The sequence below is a fragment of the Pantherophis guttatus genome, chromosome 2 (assembly GCF_059756535.1).
Source record: "Pantherophis guttatus breed Tessera chromosome 2, ASM5975653v1, whole genome shotgun sequence".
In the NCBI taxonomy this organism is placed as follows: Eukaryota; Metazoa; Chordata; class Lepidosauria; order Squamata; family Colubridae; genus Pantherophis; species Pantherophis guttatus.
In genome coordinates, this window is record NC_142064.1 from 146,139,909 (window position 1) to 146,161,214 (window position 21,306).

A 21,306-nucleotide genomic window follows, 5' to 3' on the forward strand; every position below is an offset into this window, starting at 1 on the left:
CACCCCCCCCACACACACCCCAGCTCTTTCCCCGTGCAAGGTAAATCGCGGGACCCCCGGCCTGCCCAGTAGGGGGCGCCAAGATGCAGGCTGGCACAGCCAAGAGGCGGCTGTCTGCTTCCGAGGTTGGGCAGGGAGGTGGCGGCAGAATCCCCGCCGCGGGAATTGCGCGCTAGGTTGGTATCCTTAGGGTGCGCCTTCCTCCCTCCCTCCCTCCCTCCCTCCGGGAATCGGCCCCTGCCGCTTAAGGGAGAGAGGCGGCCCTGGGAAGGATGTGGCCGGCACAGCAACTCTTGGGGGCCGGACTTCAAGGCGGAGCCGGGCAGCAGGAGCAACGTTTCCCCGCCGCCCGTAACGAGAAGGGTGGCATCGCTCGCCTCCCCGTCTGGGGCTCCTTGTCGCCCGGTAGCCAGCCATTGGGGAAGGAGGCTCCGCGATGGCTTTGGGCAGGGAGAGACGCCAGGGGGCAGGAAGAGCCGGGCTGGTCTCTGGAAAGCGCTGGGAGCTGGGGTGGCGGCTTTGAAAGGGCCACTGTGTCTTGGCACGGGGAGGGGCCAGAATCGCGTATGGGGGCCAGGCAGTGGCACTGCGGGAGGAGACGCAGGGCACAGAGAGACCTTCCTGCCAGCAGCGGGCTCCTGAAGGGATGGGAGTGCGGAGGAATCCCCTCGGCTTCCCAGCAGCCTGGTCAGGGTGATGCTCACCCCAGCTGACTGCGCTCCTGGAGACCAGCGGAGACTGAGGAGAGGGCCAGCTAGGCTGGCATCTGGCTGAGATGGCTTGGCGCAGGCTTACCCTGGTCAACCTGCTTGGGCTTTGCTTGACCAGCTGCCTCCTGTGCCCTGCTCAGGGCTGTGGCCCAGGCAGGGGACCGGTAGGACGGAAGCAGTCCAGCCGCAGAAGCCTGGCCCCGCTGCAGTACAAGCAGTTTGTGCCCAACGTGGCGGAACAGACTCTGGGGGCCAGTGGCAAAGCCGAGGGCAAAATCAGCCGCCACTCGGAGCGCTTCAAGGTCTTGGTGCCCAACTACAACCCTGACATCATCTTTAAGGATGAAGAGAATACAGGTGCTGACCGGTTGATGACAGAGGTGGGTGCTCCTCGGGGGCAAGGGTGGTGCCCGGCTGCCCCAAGGCCCTGCAAAGCTTGGTGCAGCCCTGGCACGTGTGAGGCAGCAACAAAGCAGACTGTGACTCTGAGCATAGGATGACAGCCTCTCCTTTTAACTCTTGAGTAACCTGAGCAAGTGCACCCAACAGATCAGAGGATTTAACAGGTCTGCAGCCTTGGGCCCAAGTACTTCCCTTTATACACGTTAGCCCCTGGGCTTTTCCCTCTACCAGGTTGCTGGTCTTAAATGATAAAATGTTATCACTCTGGGTTTCTTTAGGCTTTGATCTGGGAATAGCTCCTTACAGAATGAGTCCAAACCTGCAGGTCTAGACAGAGCCATCTCAGGGAGCTATTGCTAATTTCAGGAGGTTTCTTCAGTTCAGAGACGTCGTTCTGAGATGCTGTGGATTTAATTTTCTGTGGGGGGAGGTTGTCTTGGTCTTTATGGCTGGGGGTAGAACAGAATTGGCAAACAAGCGCCAGTAGCAAATTTCTAGGCTAATCCCAGCAGAGATGCGCCTACCAAATTTTATTATAGTGCCTAGCTAACATTTCCCATATCAGAGAAAGAGAAAGCACTGCAGGACTCCATCAGCCCCTTCGTACTGCAAATAGCCTGTTTGTTCTTTCTGTTTTCTCAAGTCTTTAAGACAGATCTTCTTTGAGACATTTTGATACCAAAGCAAGAAATGCCGCTACAATGACCAATCTTGTGTATGCACCTATAAAATGCTGGCATTGGCATTTCTTTTTAAAATGTCTCCTGTGTTTTGCTGTGCAGTTACAACATCTGCTTAGGCTTCAGAGTATCACAGAAACTCAAAGGTACTTCAGTATTTTGTTGGAAAATGGCCAAATGCTTGCTTGGGTAGAAAAATGCTTGCCCTGAAGTGGACCAAACCATTGTCAATTGGATTTTAATTTGTTATTCAAGTGCACATAAACTTTTCTGAGTAGTACTGCATCGTTGCAATTCTTAATTCTTTAGTTTAATTATTAGTGTGATTTGCAGTGGCATGCTATGTTGTCTTGAACATTTTAAATGGGAAAAAAAGGGAAAACATTATATATATCTAATTAATCTGTGTGAGGGAAACAATGGCGCTTTAGTGTTCTTTAGGGAGAAAAAACAGCCTTTATTAATTCTGCAAAAAGAGGAGGCATCTTATGGAAGAGTTACATTTATTATCTTAACCAGCTTTCTTGGATCACAACCCACTTCATGAAATGTACAGAAAATAAAACTGTGCAAGGATTATATACACACATTGTGTGTTGTGGGGGAGAGGGAGAAGGAAAAAAAAGAATTGCTTCAGAACTACCCAAATGCAATTAACAGTTACATGTGAGCCAAACATTAAGTTAGTTAATATACATCAAGTGATATGTTAGGCCAAAAGTAATTTAAAAAAAGCTAAGGCTGGTCCGTTTAGAAACAAATAATTAGGAATACCTCCAGGACCTCAAAAGAAAAAGGAGCAACACATTAACAAAGACTCTGTAAACCACTTAGAGAGGGCTGCAAAGCACTGTGAAGCGGTATATAAGTTGAAGTGCTATTGAAGTGCTATTGAAAGTCATTCCAAATCTGAAATGAACATTTCTGAAGATCTGAATAGAGATCACAATCATTGTATAGTATGATCAATTAACTTGTAATGCAGGTGAGGAAGGTGATTGGTTTTGCCAGCCTCCAAATCTAAAACAGATTATAAGGAATTAAATTTTAGCCAAAGGTGGTTGAAGGGTTGTTCTCTACTGTAAAGGAAAGAATTAGTAATTTTAATCCTCCTGCAGTAGGTTATTTCTAAATATATGTAAATATTTCTAGCAATGAGTGGAAGCTCCTCACAAGGCGAGCCATCTTGGAACTAAAATGGGATTTCCTGACAGTGAGAGCAATGGACAGCTTGCCTCACAGAGTTGTAGGTGATCCATTGCTGGAAGTTCAGGATGGTGTAAGGATTCCTGCCTTGGGCAGGGGTGTTGGACAAGAAGATCTCCGAGATCCCTTCTAGCCCTATGATTCTATGATTTTTGGCTTAGAAATCCTCCACCTCTATCTGGGTTCCCTGAGAAAGCCCTCATCCTTTCTTGGGGTCATGAGGCTGTTTACGCAATAGACTCTAACCTCAGTTTTTCCCTTTGCTAAATATGCCTCTTTTTATTTGGTCCTTTTCTTGCTCTCTCTCTCTCTCTCTCTTTGGTCTCTGAATGTTCTTCCTGCTCCATCCTGTGAAATAGGAATGTAAGTGACTTCAAAACCATCTCCATTTCTTAATCTAAAAGATTCAGATTACCAGAAGGTCATCAGAAGCTATTATACAATGGTCATAATGACTCGCTAATTGATGGATGACTTATTCTTGGTTTCTTCACCCCATTTTTACTAATCATCTGATACATTGAACCGTACATTAAGGCATGGGCAGGATTTACACAGCCTGCTAGGAGAAAATGTGGTTAGCTACTTTTGTAGTTCAGTAGTTGGAGACCTACTGGGAAAAAAAAAAAATCCTTCTCCCCCACTTCAAAGGCATTATTTGAAATGCCTACAAGGCCAAAACCAATAGTGAAAAGTAAGTGCTAATTCTCAGAACCAAAGGCAGATTATCCATTGATGGGTAGGAAGAATCCTGATGTTGGGGGTGCCATTACGCAGAGAAAGAGAAGAATTTATTGGCAAATGAAGCTGGCTTCTCCCCAGCAGATCTAATGCCTGGGATCCTTTGATTATAATCCATCCTTTTATGTTGAGCTGGGAAGGATTCTGGTCAATGTTTCCCGTTATCTGTAGTCAAGGCGTGGTTGGAGGTCCACTTCATAGAGATGCATGCGTGCTATCACAGCAGTATTGGCTTTGTTTATTCTGGTAAAGCAAATTTTATTCTTGTCCTCGACTTACGACCGTTCGTTCAGCAACTGTTCAAAATTACGATGCTGAAAGAAGGGACTTACGACTGGTGCTCAAAGTTATAGCCATTCCAGCACCTCTGCGGCTATGCGATTGCGATCTGGGCTCTTGGCAACCCACTCAGGCTTAGGACAGGTTGGCCAAGCCCTCCACGATCATGTGATTTGCAATCTTCCCTGATGGTTTGCTAAGAAAGTCAACAGGGAAGGTTGCAAGCCATCTTGTTTCTCTGTGCAGTGTGCCATCTCCCCACTCTGCCCTATGCTTCTCTTCAGTGGTGAAATCCAAATTTTTTTACTACTGGTTCTGTGGGCGTGGCTTGGTGGGCATGGTGTGGTGTGGCTTGGTGGGCACGGCAGGGGAAGGTTACTGCAAAATCTCCATTCCCACCCCACTCTGGGGCCAACCAGAGGTGGCATTTGCCGGTTCTCTGAACTACTCAAAATTTCCGCTACCGGTTCTCCAAACTGCTCAAAACGTCCACTACCGTTTCTCCAGAACCTGTCAGAACCTGCTGGATTTCACCCCTGCTTCTCTCCAGTCTAGGGAAGACAGGGCAGCTAGAGAGAAAGACTAATTTTCTAGTGCACGGTGGGAGGGGAGCCGATGTGCTGGGCTGGAAGAAGGAAGCTGTAACCCACCACGTTGGTTCGGTGCACTGAGGGGAACTGCCTGCTTTCTTTCAGTAGGCAGTTCCTTTGTTCCGTTCTTTTAATAACCTGTGCAATCGCTTAGTCTCCACATATGAGAGGGCTGGGACAGCAATCATTGAGTGAGGCAGTCATATGAATTTCTCCCTTAATGATTGCAACCATTTAACGACTATGATGGACAGATTCCATTATGGTCATAACTCAAGGGTCACCTGGACTCTGTATATACAATTTTAAAAAGGAGCCTATCCCAGGGGTGAAATGCTCCCGGTTCGGACCGGATCGCCCGATCCGGTAGCAATGGCGGCGGGTGGTTCGGAGAACCGGTAGCAAAAAATCCCTGTGGGCCCCCCACCCCCCATCATGCCCAGCTGAGCCACACGATCATCAGAGGCTTTTTTTTTTTTTAACTTTTAAAAGTATTTTTTCTACAACATCTTCCGACGAAAAAATGCTTTTAAAAGTAAAAAAAAAAGCCTCTGATGATCGTGCGGCTCAGCTGGGATCATCAGAGGCTTTTCAAAGCTTTCTTTAAAAAGCCTCTCTGACAATCCCAGCTGAGTTGCCTGATCAGCAGAGGCTTTTCAAAGCATTAGAAAAAATGCTTTGAAAAGTTTTTTTCAAAAAAAGTTGGTCACACCCACCCAATCACATTACCCCCCCCCTCCTCCAAGCCACACCCACAGAACTGGTAGTAACAAATTTTACATTTCACCCCTGGCCTATCCCCAGGCTTAATATACAAAAGAGAAAAGTTATGGGAGGGAAGAGGAAAAATAGCAAATTCAGATATATATTATAATGTTTAAAAAAGGAGTATTTTAATCATGGGCTGGAATATTTGATATAATTCTGGAAGAGGATGGTCCTTCTGGAGGCTGATGGAGGGCCCTGCCTCCCATCGCATCTGCATCATCTAGTGTGACAAAATGGCTGCTGTCTGATGAGGGTTGTGTAAACAGCCTCATGGCTCAGGTTGTTCCCCAAGAAAAGATTAAGGCTTTATCAGGGGACCCAGGAAGAGGTGGAGGACTTCTAAGCCAGAAATCATGGAATCATAGGGCTGGAAGGGATCTCGGAGTCTTCTTGTCCAACACCTGCCCAAGGCAGAAATCTTTATGCCACCTTGAACTTCCAGTAATGGAGCACCTACAACTCTGGGTGGCAAGCTGTCCATAGATTAATTACTCTCACTTGTTGGATTTCCTTGTGAGGAGCTTCCACTCATTACTAGAAATAACCTACTGCAGGAGGATTAAAATTATTAATTCTAATAAATGAATTGATTGAGGCTGGGATTTGAGTGGTGGATGGGAAATTCCTATTTAGTCTTAGATACATTGATCTGTTATAGACAGAGCATTCTGAAGTGCCCTCATTTTTTTTCTTTTCTTTTTTTTTTACTGAGACACAATATTCATCTCCTTCAATATTGTTTTGATTAGGACAGTGCTTAGTGCTACCAGAATTGTCAAATAAAATTCATTTATTTGGTTTATAGTCTGCCTCTCTACTCAGAGTAACTAATGCATCTAAATCATCTAATGCATCTAAATCAGGGCTGTCAAACTCCTGGCTCACAGGCCGGATGCATCACGCACTGGCCACGCCCACTCCCGGTTTAGTGAAGGGGAAAAAAGTCCCGATACGTCACGTGACACCGCTGTGACGATGTGAGTTTGACACCCCAATCTAAATTGTCAAATAGACCTTTTGTTCATATCATGCAACAATGAACATATAGGATTTATTGTCAGACAACACAATGATGGCCAGCAATTAAGATGCCTTCAAAAGAACTTAGATATGTGAAGGCTATTCTGACAGTGGAAATTAGTTGCAGTATCTGATGTTGAAATCCCATTTGGCTTAGCATGGATGAATCCACCATTGCAATTTTAAAGTCAGACATGATGAGTGAACCACAATATTCCAGCTTGCTTATCAAATATGGCAAGTATGATGATCAAATTGCTTGAAAAGATGCTATGGTATATGCCCTTGAAATAAGAACAAATATTCAAAAGAACAATAGAAATAGATGGCAGGAGAACTGAAATGCATTTAACAAATAGTGGATAAATGGATCCAAAAGGGTGTGAAAAGAAAATATTGCATTCATCTGGGCAGCAAGAAAGAAAACACTACCAACTGCTAATATTTACAGATCTTTAATGCCATCTTTGTCACACCTTGTTTCATTTGGCAGGAGCATTTTCTACATGGATGTAGCTTGTAAAATTAGGAAGGGAAGGTGAATTTTGTACCAAACTTTCCAGCTTCTTCCTGAACCAAGGAGTGCCATCAAAGATGAATGGGTAGCATGATACCAGCGGAGATAACCTAAGGATGGTTTTCTGCAGGGGTGGGTTCTACTTAACTTTACTACCGGTTCGCATCGCGCCCGCGCGCATGCGAAGATCACTTATGATGATGTCCGGGTTTGTGGGCGGAGCTTCCTGTCGGTTTTACTACTGGTTCTTGCGAACCGGTCTGAATCGGCGGCAACCCACCACTGGTTTTGTGCCTAAATCCTACAGATGTTCAATATAGTCCATCACATTGTGTCTACAAAGGGTGGACTGAGTTTGGGCAAGTGTAGCTTATTCCTTTACTTGAAAAACCAGACAATGTTCCTTCAGGTCTGTCTGAAGCCTTCGGATGGTAGAAAACTTGGTGGTGAGGGAAAAGAAGGGCATGGAAGGTGGGAGAGAAGAGCTGTACTTCTCTGGGACAATGACATTTTGCCTTTGGTGGGTAGAAAGCTGAGTTCGTTCCAGTTTCCTGCTGCTGAGTCATAGCATGCCATCTGAAGGCAGGGTGGGCTGGCAGCAGTCATTCAACTCTGAATAGCTAAGGGGGTGTGCAAAGAACAAAGAGAAGAATTACAGGAAGGTTTAATGGCTCCTCTGGGGCATTAGAGGCTGCTTTAAGGGGAGACAGGAAGCTGGGTGATGTGGGCTTAAACACCACAATTATAAATATTCCTTAGAATGACTTCAGGAATGCATTTTGTTCATGCGCAGGAGCTGACTAATAACCTTGCTCCTCTTGCCATTAGAGTTTTTCAGCCGAAGGGAGGCGTGCTTTCTGTCTTAAATACACCGGAGAAGGAGGCAAATTGGTGCCAATAACTAGGTTGCCACCCTATACTTCCACTCATGCTAAGGAGGCTTCTTGCCCCACCTGACTTCTGCGTGGACATAACTATGTCCATAATTGGGGGTAGTTGGGTATACTTAGGGAGAATATTTAAATTGATTGGGAATTCACAACTGCAAAACAAAGCATTAACCTCTGTCATCACCTCCATTTGCAAAAAGGCCTCTGGACCTCAGGGAGATCCAGAGGCGCTCTTAGTTAATAATGATGGCAAGTGACTACACCTTGTGCCTTGTTCATGACTGCCACCATCCCTACCCCAAAATAAGTTGGAGGCAGAAAGCAAGCACACTGATGACCAAGAAAGGATTTTGTGGAGATTTGTATCCCCCTCTGCCTTCAACTCTTTTTTAAAACAATCCCTGAAAACCTGGTTCTTCCCCCAGGCCTGGGACTAGAGAGGGCGGTGGTGGATCCTTTATGGCAGGGGTGTCAAACTTGCATCATCACGGTGGTATCATGTGACATATCACAACTTTTTTCCCATTTGCTAAACTAGGTGTGGGCGTGCCCAGTTCATGACGCATCCGGCCCATGGGCCGGGAGTTAGACAGCCCTGCTTTATGGGATCTTTTTTTGGGTGCTGCTGGGATTTTTTTTGGAGTATTTTGTAGAATCTTTGTATTATTTTATTTTTAATTGCCTTAGGTTGTATGCTACCCAGCAATGGAGCAAAGCCACCTAGAAACTACAGGTAGTTCTCAACGTATAACTATTTGTTTAGTGACTGTTTAAAGTTATAACAGCACTGAAAAAAGTGACTTATGACCAGTTTTCACCCTTACGATCATTGCACCATCCCCATGGTCATGTGATCAAAATTTGAGTACTTGACAATTGGCACGAATGTAGGATAGTTGCACCGTCCCAGGGTCATGGGATCACCATTTGTAACTTTCCCTGCCGGTTTCTGACAATGGGGGAAGCCAGATTCACCTAACTGTATGATTCACTTAACAATTGGAGTGATTCACTTAACAACTGTGGCAAAAAGGTCATAAAATGGGGGCACAACCGTCTTGCTAAGCAACGGAAATTTTCCACTGTCCACTGTCATCGTAAGTTGAGGATTACCTGTAATTAAATATCTAAACCACAACTACATGCAGTAGTTAATTTTGTGAAATTATGGCAAGTGCATGAAAGTGTCCCTAGTACGTCCTCAAAATTCCAAATGTGCCCATGTCAAAATTTTATCTGCTTTGGGGGAGGGCAAAGAAGCTAGAAAAATAATTTCCAATACTGTATATTGAGGTTTGTGATAACAAATGATCTCAGTTGCCATAACTAAAATCCACTTGGCTCCATCTTCTGTTCTTCTTCTTTTCCTCTTCTTTTTATACATTTCATCCTATATTTCTGTCCTTTATTTGCCTTTACATTCCACCTGAGACCAAGAGCCCCAATTCCTCTCAAATTCATTCTATATCAGGACTAAAAGGCTACATATGTCTGTGCAGAAGCAAATGCAATTGTATTTTATAAGGATGGTAAATTGTCTAAAATTGCATCTTACATTTTAAAAAAACCGAAAAGATGGGTCTTAACAGAGACTATAGGCCTTTTGTAATAACCTTCGTTGCTTTTTTTCCTGTTTTAACTTTTTATTTCAGTTTGTAAAAATTCTACCCTCTTTTGGGAGAGGGGGTGAGATCTGCCCAATAATTCCTGCTGAACCAAGTTCTCTTTTATCAGCTTTGCTCTTCTGATATGAGAATAACTTCAAGGTTTCTTTGAACTGTTACTTACATGTTTATACAAAGCAAAACAAGCTTCTCTTTCAGTCTAAAAATGTGCAGTGAATATTCCCGCACTCACATTGCCTTGCCAAGGCAAAAATTTATTAACTGAAGCTTTTTAAATCTTTCCTCTCCTATTCCACTCTATGTTTATTAAGGGACATTCAAGAAAAAAATGCAATTATCTTTGCCAGGAGATGAGGCAGAATCTTTTCAACAGGTTGGATACAAATTAATCAGTGGAACGGTTTGCCTTCAGAAGTTGTGGGTGCTTGAACATTGGAGGTTTTTAAGAAGAGATTGGACAGTCATTTGTCTGAAATGGTATAGAGCAGTGATGGATAACCTTTTCTGGACTGAGTGCCCAAAGCGTACACGGGCGCGAATGCCCGAACCCCCAAAATGTAATGCGCGTGCACCCCATGCATGTGCCCCGCCCCCCATGCATGTGTGCGCCCCCCACATGCACATATGCCCTGTACATGCACGCGTGGCCCCCAGTGAATGCGCCCCACCCCCCATGAATGCGTGTGAGCCCCCCGCATGCATCCCGTCCCCCATGCATGCACGGCAGAGACCTGAAAACCAGCTGGCCGGTGGGAGACGGACGTGCATGCGCAGCAGAGCTGAACTGGGGTGATGGCTCGTGTGCCATCAGAGAGGGTGCTGCGTGCCACCTCTGGCATACGTGCCATAGGTTCGCCATCACGGGAATAGAGTTTCCTGCTTGAGCAGGGGGTTGGACTAGAAGACCTCCAAGATCCCTTCCAGCTCTGTTGTTCTGTATTCTGTAATTTTTTTCACCAAGTATTCACTGATACAAAATCTGTAGCAGGAAACTTCTCATTATCTTTGGGGGGTGGTTAGATAAACTTACTTGTCTCTCCTATGAATATTCAATTAGATTTTTCTGAATCTGTATTTTTTTTCTTGCATGTGTATTCAGTTTCTAGTCCTTTTACTTTAAAGGCTGGAGAGTAAAAAAAAGCAAATGTAGTCCTTCTTCTTGCTATTCTGGCTAGCAAGTGCAAAGGACATTGGGAGCAAGACAAGGTTTTAAGCAGGGGTGAAATCTACTTAGCTTCCCTACCGGTTTGGAAGTGCACGTGCCACGCGGACCCATGCGCAGACCCTCCGTGCATGCGCAAACCCTTCTGTGCATGTGCAGAGGGTAAAAAACAGGTTTTAACCAGGAAGTAACAACCACCAGGTGGGTGGGCAGAGCCTTGTGCTGCCATTGCTACCGGTTCTCCGAACCACCCACCGCCATCGCTACCAGTTCAGCCAAAGCGGTCCAAACTGGTAGCATTTCACCCCTGGTTTTAGCTGGTGGTTGTTAAAATTGACACTAATTTATGATGGGTCCTTTATTTAAGACTTGCCACCTCAAATCCTTTGGATTGCAAGCTTAAGAATGAAGTTGGTAAATTCCCCTTTTCAGTATATGAAAACTCCACGAGCAGCTAGACTAAATAACTTAAATTTAGCTACTCATCATAATCTGTGCTCCTTTCAAGTAGATCATAAAAACAGACCCTTGCGTTTCAAAACTGCATTATATATTTTGAGGGGAAAGGTTGTGATAGCTTTTTGCTATCAAGTGGCTAGGAATGTTGCTGCTGGAGTAGAGCAGGGCATAATGGACCTCTGTCCTTTCTGTAGCGATTTTTGAACATCTCCCAGTAGCCCCAACCAGTGTGAACTGTGAGGAGCAATGCCGGGAGGTGTAGTTCAGCCACCAGCTTCACAATCTCCTCCTAGCCCAAAGGAGTCATGCACCTCCTGCCTCAGTGGGAAGCTTCTAATTCCAGATGGACAACTTCTAAGTTCCCCATCTTCCAAGAGGAGCTCAGGAGCTTCCTATTTCCCTGCCACTCAAAGTCCACTGCAAGAAAGCAGCTGTTCGGTCTGAAGCCTGCTGGGTGCTGTGGGACCTCCAGTGGGAGTCACAAGGGGAGGGGGAAGGCTGGCACCCAATGAGGTCCCATCTATGACACGTCCTACGGTGCCCTTTTTCCCCCTGCGTTGACACCAGTCCCGGGCCTGTGGAGTGACTGAAAGAGTCCTTTGTGGCAAAGTTGATGATTTTGCTGTTACTACCCGAGGAGTTTGAATTCTCGCCGAGTTAAGTAATTCTGGGCCTGGAAAACAGCTATTGTGTTCAGGCCCAGGAGCCCATGGGAAGCCTCTCGCATTCCTCTTTAGGCTTCTAGCTTGCTCCTTTCACTATAGACGAGGCTGTTCGTTTTTTTTTAAATGAAATGCCTTTTTCTCCCACTCACTTCCTGTTCCCCCACCCTTTCGCCACCTCTTTCCTCTTTTTGGTCATTTTATTCAGCCAGGTGTTCCGGTTGCCCATATCTGGGTCTTAGAGAGCCGTATAGCTTCATGTCATAACTGGATTGATCTACATGACAGAATTACACTTCCTTATTTTGAGGGTCCAACAGCATCTAGAAATGAGGCAGGGAACAATCTCTGGCTTGGGAGGACAGTAGTGGTAGTCCTCAACTTACAGCCATTTATTTAATGACTGTTTGAAGTTACAACGGCACTGAAAAAAGTGACATGACCATTTCATGACGGTTGCAGCATCTGCATGGTCACATGATTAAAATTCAAATGTTTGGCAACTGGCATGTATTTATGATGGTTGCAGTATCCTGGGGTCTTGTGATCAACTTTTGTGACTTTCGGATAAACAAAGTCAATAGGGAAGCCTCATTCACTTAACAACTGTGTTATTAACTTTACAACTCCAGTGATTCACTTAACAATGGTGGCAAGAAAGGGTTGTAAAATTGGGCAAAATCAGTGATGGGTTGCCCCTGGTTCGCACCGGTTCTATAGAACTGGTAGTAAAACAGGCGGGAGGCTCTGCCCACTGACCCTGACATCAACAAAATGCTTCTGCGCTTGCGCAGAAGAGTGCACATGCATGCGAGTGAAGGAAGCGCACGCGCGCAGCCCTGCTGCAAACCGGTAGTAATGATAAGTAGAACCCACCCCTGGGCCAAACGTTAAGTGAGTCTTGCTTAGTAACAAACATTTTGGGCTCAATTGTGCCTATAGGTTGGAGACAACCTATAACTGTTTCTTCCTCTCAGAATTTCTAAGTCCTAAAATAATGTAAATTGTTAAAGACAAAATAGGAGGCAGGGATATTAGGTATACAGTGGTATACCTAATACTTTGTACCTTTGTAGGACTACCTTTGTAGTCCTCACTAATTGGTTCCGGGTGGTGTGATGAGTACCAAAAATGATGAGTACCAAACAGATTTTTCCCATGAGGAGTAATGTAGTGAATCAGAAGGCAGCCAACACTGACAAGTTCTACCTTGTGTGTTGAATACCAAATAAACAATGATTACTGGGACAAAATTTTTGCATCAAAACGCATTGATTACAAAATTGAATGAGTTTCAAAGCAGTTGAATATCAAGGTACCATTGTATATATAAATGAATACTAATAGATAATATACCTTAAAATATTATATAAATATAAATGTATACAATGTACCCTGTTTCCCCCAAAATAAGACATCCCGTGATAATAAGCCCAATCCGGCTTTTGAGCACATGGCAATAAGGCCAAGTGCTTATTTCAGGGTTCAAAAAAAAATATAAGACAGGGTCTTATTTTCAGGGAAAGACGGTATTTATTTTCACCACCTTTATTACTTCATAAATAACCCAAGGCAGCAAACGTACCTAATCCTCCTTCCTCCTCCTCTTTTCCCACAAGAACAGCCCTGTGAGGTGAGTTGGGCTGAGAGAGAGGGACCCAAAATCACCCAGCCAGGTTTCATGAAGCGGCAGGAAACTGATTCCACAGGAAACAGGAATCTATATACAGTATAATTTCAGCAGCATAATGCATGTATTTACTTGAAGACACATTTTTCAAATATTTTCATATCTATATCATAGATATAAAATTAATTCCTAAAGTGTATTCTGTGATGCAATTCATTGTACATAAATGCAGTATTCAGCACTCTGGGTACTTAGAAAAATAAAAGGAATTGTCATTTTTAAAAAGTACCATATGTTAAGGAAAGATTTAAGTAACAAATGATTGCATTTTGGAATATTTTGTGCCATTAAAGCAATTTAGCGATCTGCATAATTTATTCAAAGTTTATAGATAGGATGTATCAAAACAGGCCTCATAGAATTGAATATATTGAATAAATTACCTCAGATTTTTGAACTGGTTGCCATTTTCTTTTAAACATTTCTTTATTGTTTGACACACAATCTTCAAATATTCCTAAGTATGGAATATTTCCTCTTATGTTTGCAGATTTCCTTTAGATCATCTGGTGGAGTATAAGACTTCCTTCCTTCCTTCCTTCCTTCCTTCCTTCCTTCCTTCCTTCCTTCCTTCCTTCCTTCCTTCCTTCTCTCTGGATTACTTTTGATACAGCCTGTATATTTAAACCATAATTCCTCTCCTGTAAGCCACAGAAGGTGTCTTTTTGGGAGAAAAGATGTTGGAACCATGAATATTTGACTGACTCCTTGTAAGGATTATGAGATATACAGTTCATAATAAAGAGATAAGTCTAAAAATTGATGGAAGAAAGTAGAGACAAGAGAATAGGATAGGATTCAGGATGAGAGTAGGAATAGCTCCTGAAGAAAAGCTGATTTCACCAGGGGGCACTCTAGGGAACAGGACAAAACCCCCTCCCATTTATCTTGAGAGAACATTTAACAGGATGTTATTCAGTCAAGTAATCTTTCATCTGCCTACCCCAATCTGCCTGGTCTAAATTCAGGTTAATTAAAAACCAGGTAATGAATTGGAATGTATTTTTCTCAGGGCGGTTGAGTTGGTGTTTTTTTCCACCTGACTGCTTCAGGAGAGAGATGGCCTAATTTCAAAGAATTAATAGTTAATTGTCAATGGCCAAGATCAAGCCCACCGATCCTCCCACTTTAAAAGTCACCTTTTCCCCTAGTTCTTAATAAACAGACTATGCAGAAAATGGGAGTGGGGGAAGAGCATAAGGCTATTTAAAAAATCCAAGGTTTTTTTTCTGAAAAAGTACTTCAAAAGCAGAAGTTCACATTCATGCAGAATTGGTTTTTGCTTTCGCAGACATGCTGCATTTTTTATCTTTTATTCTTGCCTTCATGCTTAGCTAATTATTTGCTTTCTTCTTGTCTGATTAACTATGTGATCTTTCTGTTCATTTAATTTAACAAACACATGAACTAAATACAAGAAAAAAAGCTATTATAGACTATTAAAGACTTTTCTTAATTATCCGGGTTTCCAACTGGAAATGCCCTTGGCAGATAGCTCCATTCCAATTCAGAAGAAAGACATGATTAATGATGTTTAAAGGATGTTTTGCTTTATTGGGGGTTTAATTGAGTTCTGTTACATATATTAAACTCAACCCCTGGCAGAAAATAAGAGTCTGAATCTGAGAACTTCTCAACTTATTCCAAAATTTTGCTGTCCGTCTACAGCAGGAATGTCAAACTCAAGGCTGCTTAGATCTGGCCCACTGGGCCACCCTGAAACAACAAAGGACCGGCCTGCACTGTTTCTGCCAGCAGAAAGAGAGCTTGGGAGGATCGCACGAGGCCCTCCCGGGCTCCATTTTCAGCCGCGATGGCCTCCTGCAGCCCTCTGCCAGCGAAAACGGAGCTTGAGGGAGGGCTATAGGAGGCCGTTGTGGCTGAAATCGGGGCGCAGGGTGTCCGCATGACCCCCCTGGGCTCCGTTTTCACTGGCAGAGGGCTAGCAAAACAAACTAAAAATAAAACAAAAGGAGAAATGTTTCCCCTTTTGCATTTGAGCATGCAAGAAGGGACAGGAAAGGAGAAAGGGAAAGAGGAAAGACGAAGCAAAATAAGGAAAGATGGGAAGAGAGCAAGGAAGGAAAAATAAGGAAAGAGGGAAAGGAAGAAGAGAAGGAAGAGGGAAGGAAAAAGAAGAAAAGGAAGGAAGAAAGGAGATTATAATGAGAGTGAGAGAGGGTCTGAAGAAAGTCCTGCCTTAGACCTTGGCCACTACAGGTGCCCCCAACATGCGTGACGTTGAGCTGGCCACGCCCCCTGGTCATGCCTCCCCCCCCCCCCCCGAGGTCAAACACAACCCTGATGCGGCCCTCAATGAAATTGAGTTTGACACCCCTGATCTACGGCATGATCATACAGGACAATATCGGCATTTTGCTCTGACAGACTTTGAACCTGGAACCATTTGTAGGCCAAATCTAAGTGTCACCACTGTGGTACAGGCCCTCCCTAGCAGGTAAAGGGTTGTGGAAGGAATACCCATAGCATTAACTGTTAAGATTGAAGTATCCTACACCAATATCTTATTTCTATTTCTTTTGTTTTGCCAATTCTTTGCTAACAGGAAATAGATATAGGATACTGTATTGCTGTAAGGAATCAAAGTCACACAGAGTCACCTTAGGATTGTCCAGTTGAACCTGAATTAATTTTCTTGTGCAGATGAAGTGAAGGTAAAAGGAATCTCACAAAGGGAAAGCAGAAACTGTCAGTCTTGTGGGATCCTTGGTCCTCTCTGAGCTTGGTTGTGAAAATGCCAGTCCTCCCAGGTAAACCAGACAGGAAACACAACCTAATGAGCTAATTCTACCTGGGGTCATGTGATCACCTTTTGTGACCTTCTGATAAGCAATTCACTTAACAGCTTACTAACAGCTTAACAGCTTACTAACTTAACAACTGTGGCAAGAAAGGTCATAAAAATGGGGCAAAACTCATTTAATAACTGTCTCATTTAGCGACAGAAATTTTGGGCTCAATTGCAGTTGTAAATCGAGGATTACCTGTATTCTAGGAAACAATAGTTAATGATCAGGACAAAGATCCTTCTTTCCAATCACTTTGTGGGGCACTAAGAATTAAAAAAGGGAGAAAGTGAACTAGTGACAAAGTTGAACCCGAGAGCTTGAAAGTGGCTCTGGACCGGAGCTGGTTCAATTGCTGGTGGGATGGTCCTTCTCCTCCTCCATCTTCCAAGCCTCCTTTAAGTCTCTGTTTCAATGCAGCTTGAATCTTAATGCCATCTACCTCTTTGCTTCCTGCAGCGATGCAAAGACCGAGTGAATGCCTTGGCCATTGCCGTCATGAATATGTGGCCGGGCGTAAGACTGCGAGTGACGGAGGGCTGGGATGAAGACGGACACCACCTGCCTGACTCTCTGCACTATGAAGGCCGGGCACTGGACATCACCACCTCTGATCGTGACCGGGAGAAATACGGCATATTGGCCCGCTTAGCTGTGGAGGCTGGCTTTGACTGGGTGTACTATGAATCCAAGGCGCACATCCATGTTTCTGTGAAAGCAGGTACAGAGAGCCCCCGAACTATAAAAAGGGGATAGTAGAGCCAGTAGGATTTTCATGAAGCCATTTGAAGAGCAGGATTCCTAGGCTCCATTACCTGCCTGGGCAGAGGAAAGAGACAGAGAATAGTATTTTTGAATGCGGGGGCAGCATCAGACTTGGCACTTCCCCAAATTAGGCAACATATTAATACTTGTAATGGTTCTGTCTTCTTATATCCTTCGATATAAGATGAGCGGCTATATAAATGTTTTAAATAAATACTGTACTTTAAACTAGATTAATTCCTCATCCAGACCATAAATAGAGTTAAATCTCTTTATTTAAGTATCTCACCACCACTTTTTATCTCAAAGAATCCCAAAGCCAGTCTTAAAATCAGTGTAAAATCAGAATAAATCCAGAGCAAAAATCAGAAGGAAACCATTATTATTCCCATTAAAAGACAAATGTTGGCAAGGGAATACCATGATTAAAATACAGTTTTAAAAAGGTTGTTTCCCCTTCGTACACGTTGTTATACATGACATCCAGGCCAGCAATGACCTTGTGGCACTCGGAGTCTTCCTTTTTCTTCTCCCTACAGCAAGGATCATCCTTGGTTTGAGGTCCAGTGCCTTTCCCACTATCCGTAGACTCCACTGGCCTTGGCATTAACACCTGGCAAGGAAATTAGATGCTCTAGGACAGGGGTATCAAACTTACGAGGACACATTGTCATCACGTGACATATCACAATTTTCCCTGCTTCACTAAAATGGGGGTGGGGGTGACCAGCGTGTGTCGCATCCGGCCCGCGACCCACAAGTTTCATACCCCTGCTCTAGGAGGCTCCCAAATGCAGTCAAAGACAGGAGGCCCTCAACCTTGAGCCCAGACCAGAAGCCAAACGCGGCCCATCTCATGATGTTGCCTGTTAAATTCCCTAGATAACTCCATGGCTATTCGTGCAGGCGGCTGCTTCCCTGGCGATGCGACTGTGACGCTGAGGAGTGGCGAGAAGAGGAGCCTCTCCAAGCTGCGCCACGGAGACTACGTATTCAGCGTAGATCAGAACGGACAAGTGACGCTTAGTGAGGTTCTGCTGTTCCTCCACCGAGAGCCACACCAGCAGACCCTCTTCGTGGCCATTGAGACAGAAGAACCTGTTCGCCGGCTGCTGCTTACATCCTCTCATCTCATCTTCGTTGCACGGGACCCGGTCAACAGCACAATGGACTTCTCTCCTGTGTTTGCCAGCAGAGTGTGTGTGGGGGACTCCGTTTTGACATACCAGGGGGGCGACCTTCTCTTGCATCCTGCCCGAGTAGTCCGGGTTTGGCAGCAAGAGGGCACTGGTGTCTATGCCCCCTTAACCACCCATGGCACAATCCTGGTCAATGGGGTGCTGGCATCCTGCTATGCAGTCCTTGAAAGTCACCATTGGGCTCACCATGCCTTTGCCCCACTACGCTTCGTCTACGGCATCTTCTCACTACTGTCCCTGAAGGGAGAGTCCAGAAACTGCAGTGCTCAGGAAACAGGCGTGCACTGGTATTCACAGGTTCTGTATCATCTGGCATGGGACTTGCTGGGCCAGGATGCACTTCGCCACTAAGAGGGTTGCTGGTCCGCTTGTTTGCCAGACAAAGTTAAACTCATCAAGTCTTTAGATAAAAGGGAGACCCTTGAGTATTTGCTTGGCTCCATATCTCCTTGCCTTGGCCAGCTAATGATTCTAGAGCTGAGGTCCCTTTAAAGCATCAACCTTTGCAACAGAGAAACTAGCTTGTGGCCATGTGGGAGTTGGATTGAGGGATTAGGTCAACTGATACCAGTACTCCTGCTGTAGGTTGCATATCACAGGCGCTGGACTTCCTACAGATGTGTTTGGGGAGCTTAAAAATATCTGAGGCATGCTGTGTTCTCCTAAATTTAGCACAAAGTCAATAAACCCACTGTCTTAATTTTTAGCAGGTGGAATGGCTTTCCCATAGGTGACTTGATCGTCTGGGTTTATAAAACCAGCATAAGGTCAGCCGTGGCTTTTTTTGTTTGTGTGTTTTAATTCCCCCTGCAGTTGCCTTAATGGGATAAGTCAGGAAAGAGCTAGGTATACAGTAGAAACAAATGCTGATCGTTTCTAGATGACCAGAAGATTTTTCACCTTCCTCTAGCTTTAGAAATGTATCTGAGCATTTCTGTGACATGCATTCGAGGATAGGTAACTAACAGGTTAGCTTGACCCTTCAATTTGGGCAGGTGATATGGAAACCTGCAAGGTCTGTCTAACCCAGTGCCAGTGGGGCTTTTCCAAGGAGGTCAAGAAACATGCTGGGGACCATGTATGGAATAAGAATGGCTTATAGCAGAATGTGGGTAGTGTCTGTATAGCTTGGCATCCTTTTCCTTACTGAGTTTCTTTCAGCACTGGATTCAAGAAAGACGCAAAAGAGGCAAATCCAATCTTTTGCAGGGGGAGATCTCGTAACCACCCAGGCCGGAATGATGACTGAATGGTGGTACAGGTAGTCCTCAACTTACAACCATATGTTTAGTGGCCATTTGTGGAGTTAAAACGGCACTGAAAAAAGTGACTTATGACAGTTTTTCACATGACTGTTTCAGTAGATCTGTGGTCATGTGATCAGAATTCAGATGCTTGGCAACTGGCATGGATTTATGACTGTTTCAGTATCCTGGAGTCATGTGGTCACTTTTTGTGACCTCCTGACAAGCAAAGTCAATGCGCAAACCAGATTCACTTAACAACCATGTAACTAACTTAACAAGTTGCAGTGATTCATTTAACAACTGTAGCAAGAAAGGTTGTAAAATGGAGCAAAATTCACTTAATAATTGTTTTGCTTAGCGATGGAAATTTTGGGCTTAATTGTGGTCATACGTCGAGGACTACCTGTATGCTGGATAGCCATTGGACTTGCTGCCTCATCTCTTTTCTGACACCCTTGGATCTTAAGCAAGATCCACCTGCATTTTCCTATTGCCACTATGGGCAAGGGATGAATGGGAAATTAATACTTCCTTATGAAGATTAAAATCCATGCTACTCCCTTAAGTCTGCAGTACATTAATGAGAGTAACATTTAACTGGCACTCCAGAGTTTTTATTTTTATATTTATGTAAGTAGTAAATTAAATGTGGTCTGCCACTTCTTTGTCTTGTACTGTAGGAGATACTAATTGGATGTTTTTGACAGGGAAATGAATGAAAGGAGCAAGCTGTTATTTCTGCAGGCTGTTTAACGCCTCCCTTCTTCTTCTTCTTTTTTTTTTTTGCAATATATTTTTGTGTGTCTTTAACTAAAGAGAATTACTTTGACTCTGGTGTCTTGATGTGTTTCTTGAAGAATCTGTTTCAATATCCTATTTAAAGATTGGGGAGGGAGAAGATGAAAAATACAATATTAAAAATACAGTCAGCATTGGCAAGCAATCCCTTTATCTTTTAGTTCATTCAGGCAAAACATTCTATTTTATACACATGTCTATCCCAGAAGTTTGCACTGTTCACCTGGGATGTAGAGTGATTTTATATTTGCCATGCCTGCCCCCATTCTCTTAATGGTGTGATAGGAGTTTTAAACTACGTAGATAGGCATAGAGTCTTCTTGTCCTCAAAGGTCTATTATATGGTCCTCGATATATATATATATATACAGATCCATTGCTCTAACAAACACAATTAAGCAGTCTTGCATTCACACAGGTTTGTGGATCAGGGTAGCTTTCGACTTTCTGCATCTTGGTCACCCATAGCCTTCCCAGAATGCACTTGGGCCAGCTAAATTTTCGATGGCATCTTCCACATGTCTGCGTCTACCGACTCAGTGCCAATGTGAGACTTATCTCTGATGCATTTACAGATTCGTGGGTTCTACCCTCATTGCTGCTTGTGCAAAAAGTTATAACTATGAAGCTAAGACTCAGATCAGGCCCACAGAGGAGTGCATCTGGCTAGAAAGATTGCTGGGAGGCCAATGGAAGCTGCCAATTAACTCCCAGCCCTGTATCTTCCTGCAGAGCCACGACTTGCTTGCTGGCACAGCTAGTCACGCCTGGGAGGGCACCCAGTTGCCTCCTGCTGGGATGTTTGACTTTGTGCCACCATTTCATACGCTTCTGATCCTGGTTCGCATTCCTACTGTTGACATTTGTATAATGAAGGTCAAGAGAGAGCTGGGAGCTAACAGAGGCAACTGTTTACACTGGGGTGTGTAGGCGTGAGGTCTGGCTGGTTCTATGTCCTCCCTATGTCTGTCTAGCCCCACTTCCCACTCTTCTTGAATTGCACACTTCACCCCAGTGTGGGTTTCTGGCAAGGGAGCAATTGGGAGCCTTCTTAACAGGTGTTGATGGTGACAGACAGAAAGCTGCTCA

General features: G+C 44.3%; 1 protein-coding gene across 2 annotated transcripts; it reads left to right on the forward strand.

The window, feature by feature from the left end:
* Positions 1–112: 112 nt before the first annotated feature.
* Positions 113–20,248, forward strand: DHH (desert hedgehog signaling molecule). 2 transcript variants are annotated; one of them, XM_034412561.3, is made up of 3 exons: positions 113–1,090; positions 16,668–16,929; positions 17,856–20,248. In XM_034412561.3, the coding sequence occupies exons 1-3, from the start codon at positions 776–778 to the stop codon at positions 18,521–18,523; spliced, it is 1,245 nt and encodes a 414-aa protein (XP_034268452.2). In that variant the 5' UTR covers positions 113–775; the 3' UTR covers positions 18,524–20,248. The 2 variants fall into 2 exon arrangements, with proteins under 2 accessions (XP_034268452.2, XP_034268453.2); XM_034412562.3 differs by having other exon boundaries at positions 552–1,090; positions 17,880–20,248.
* Positions 20,249–21,306: the final 1,058 nt, after the last annotated feature.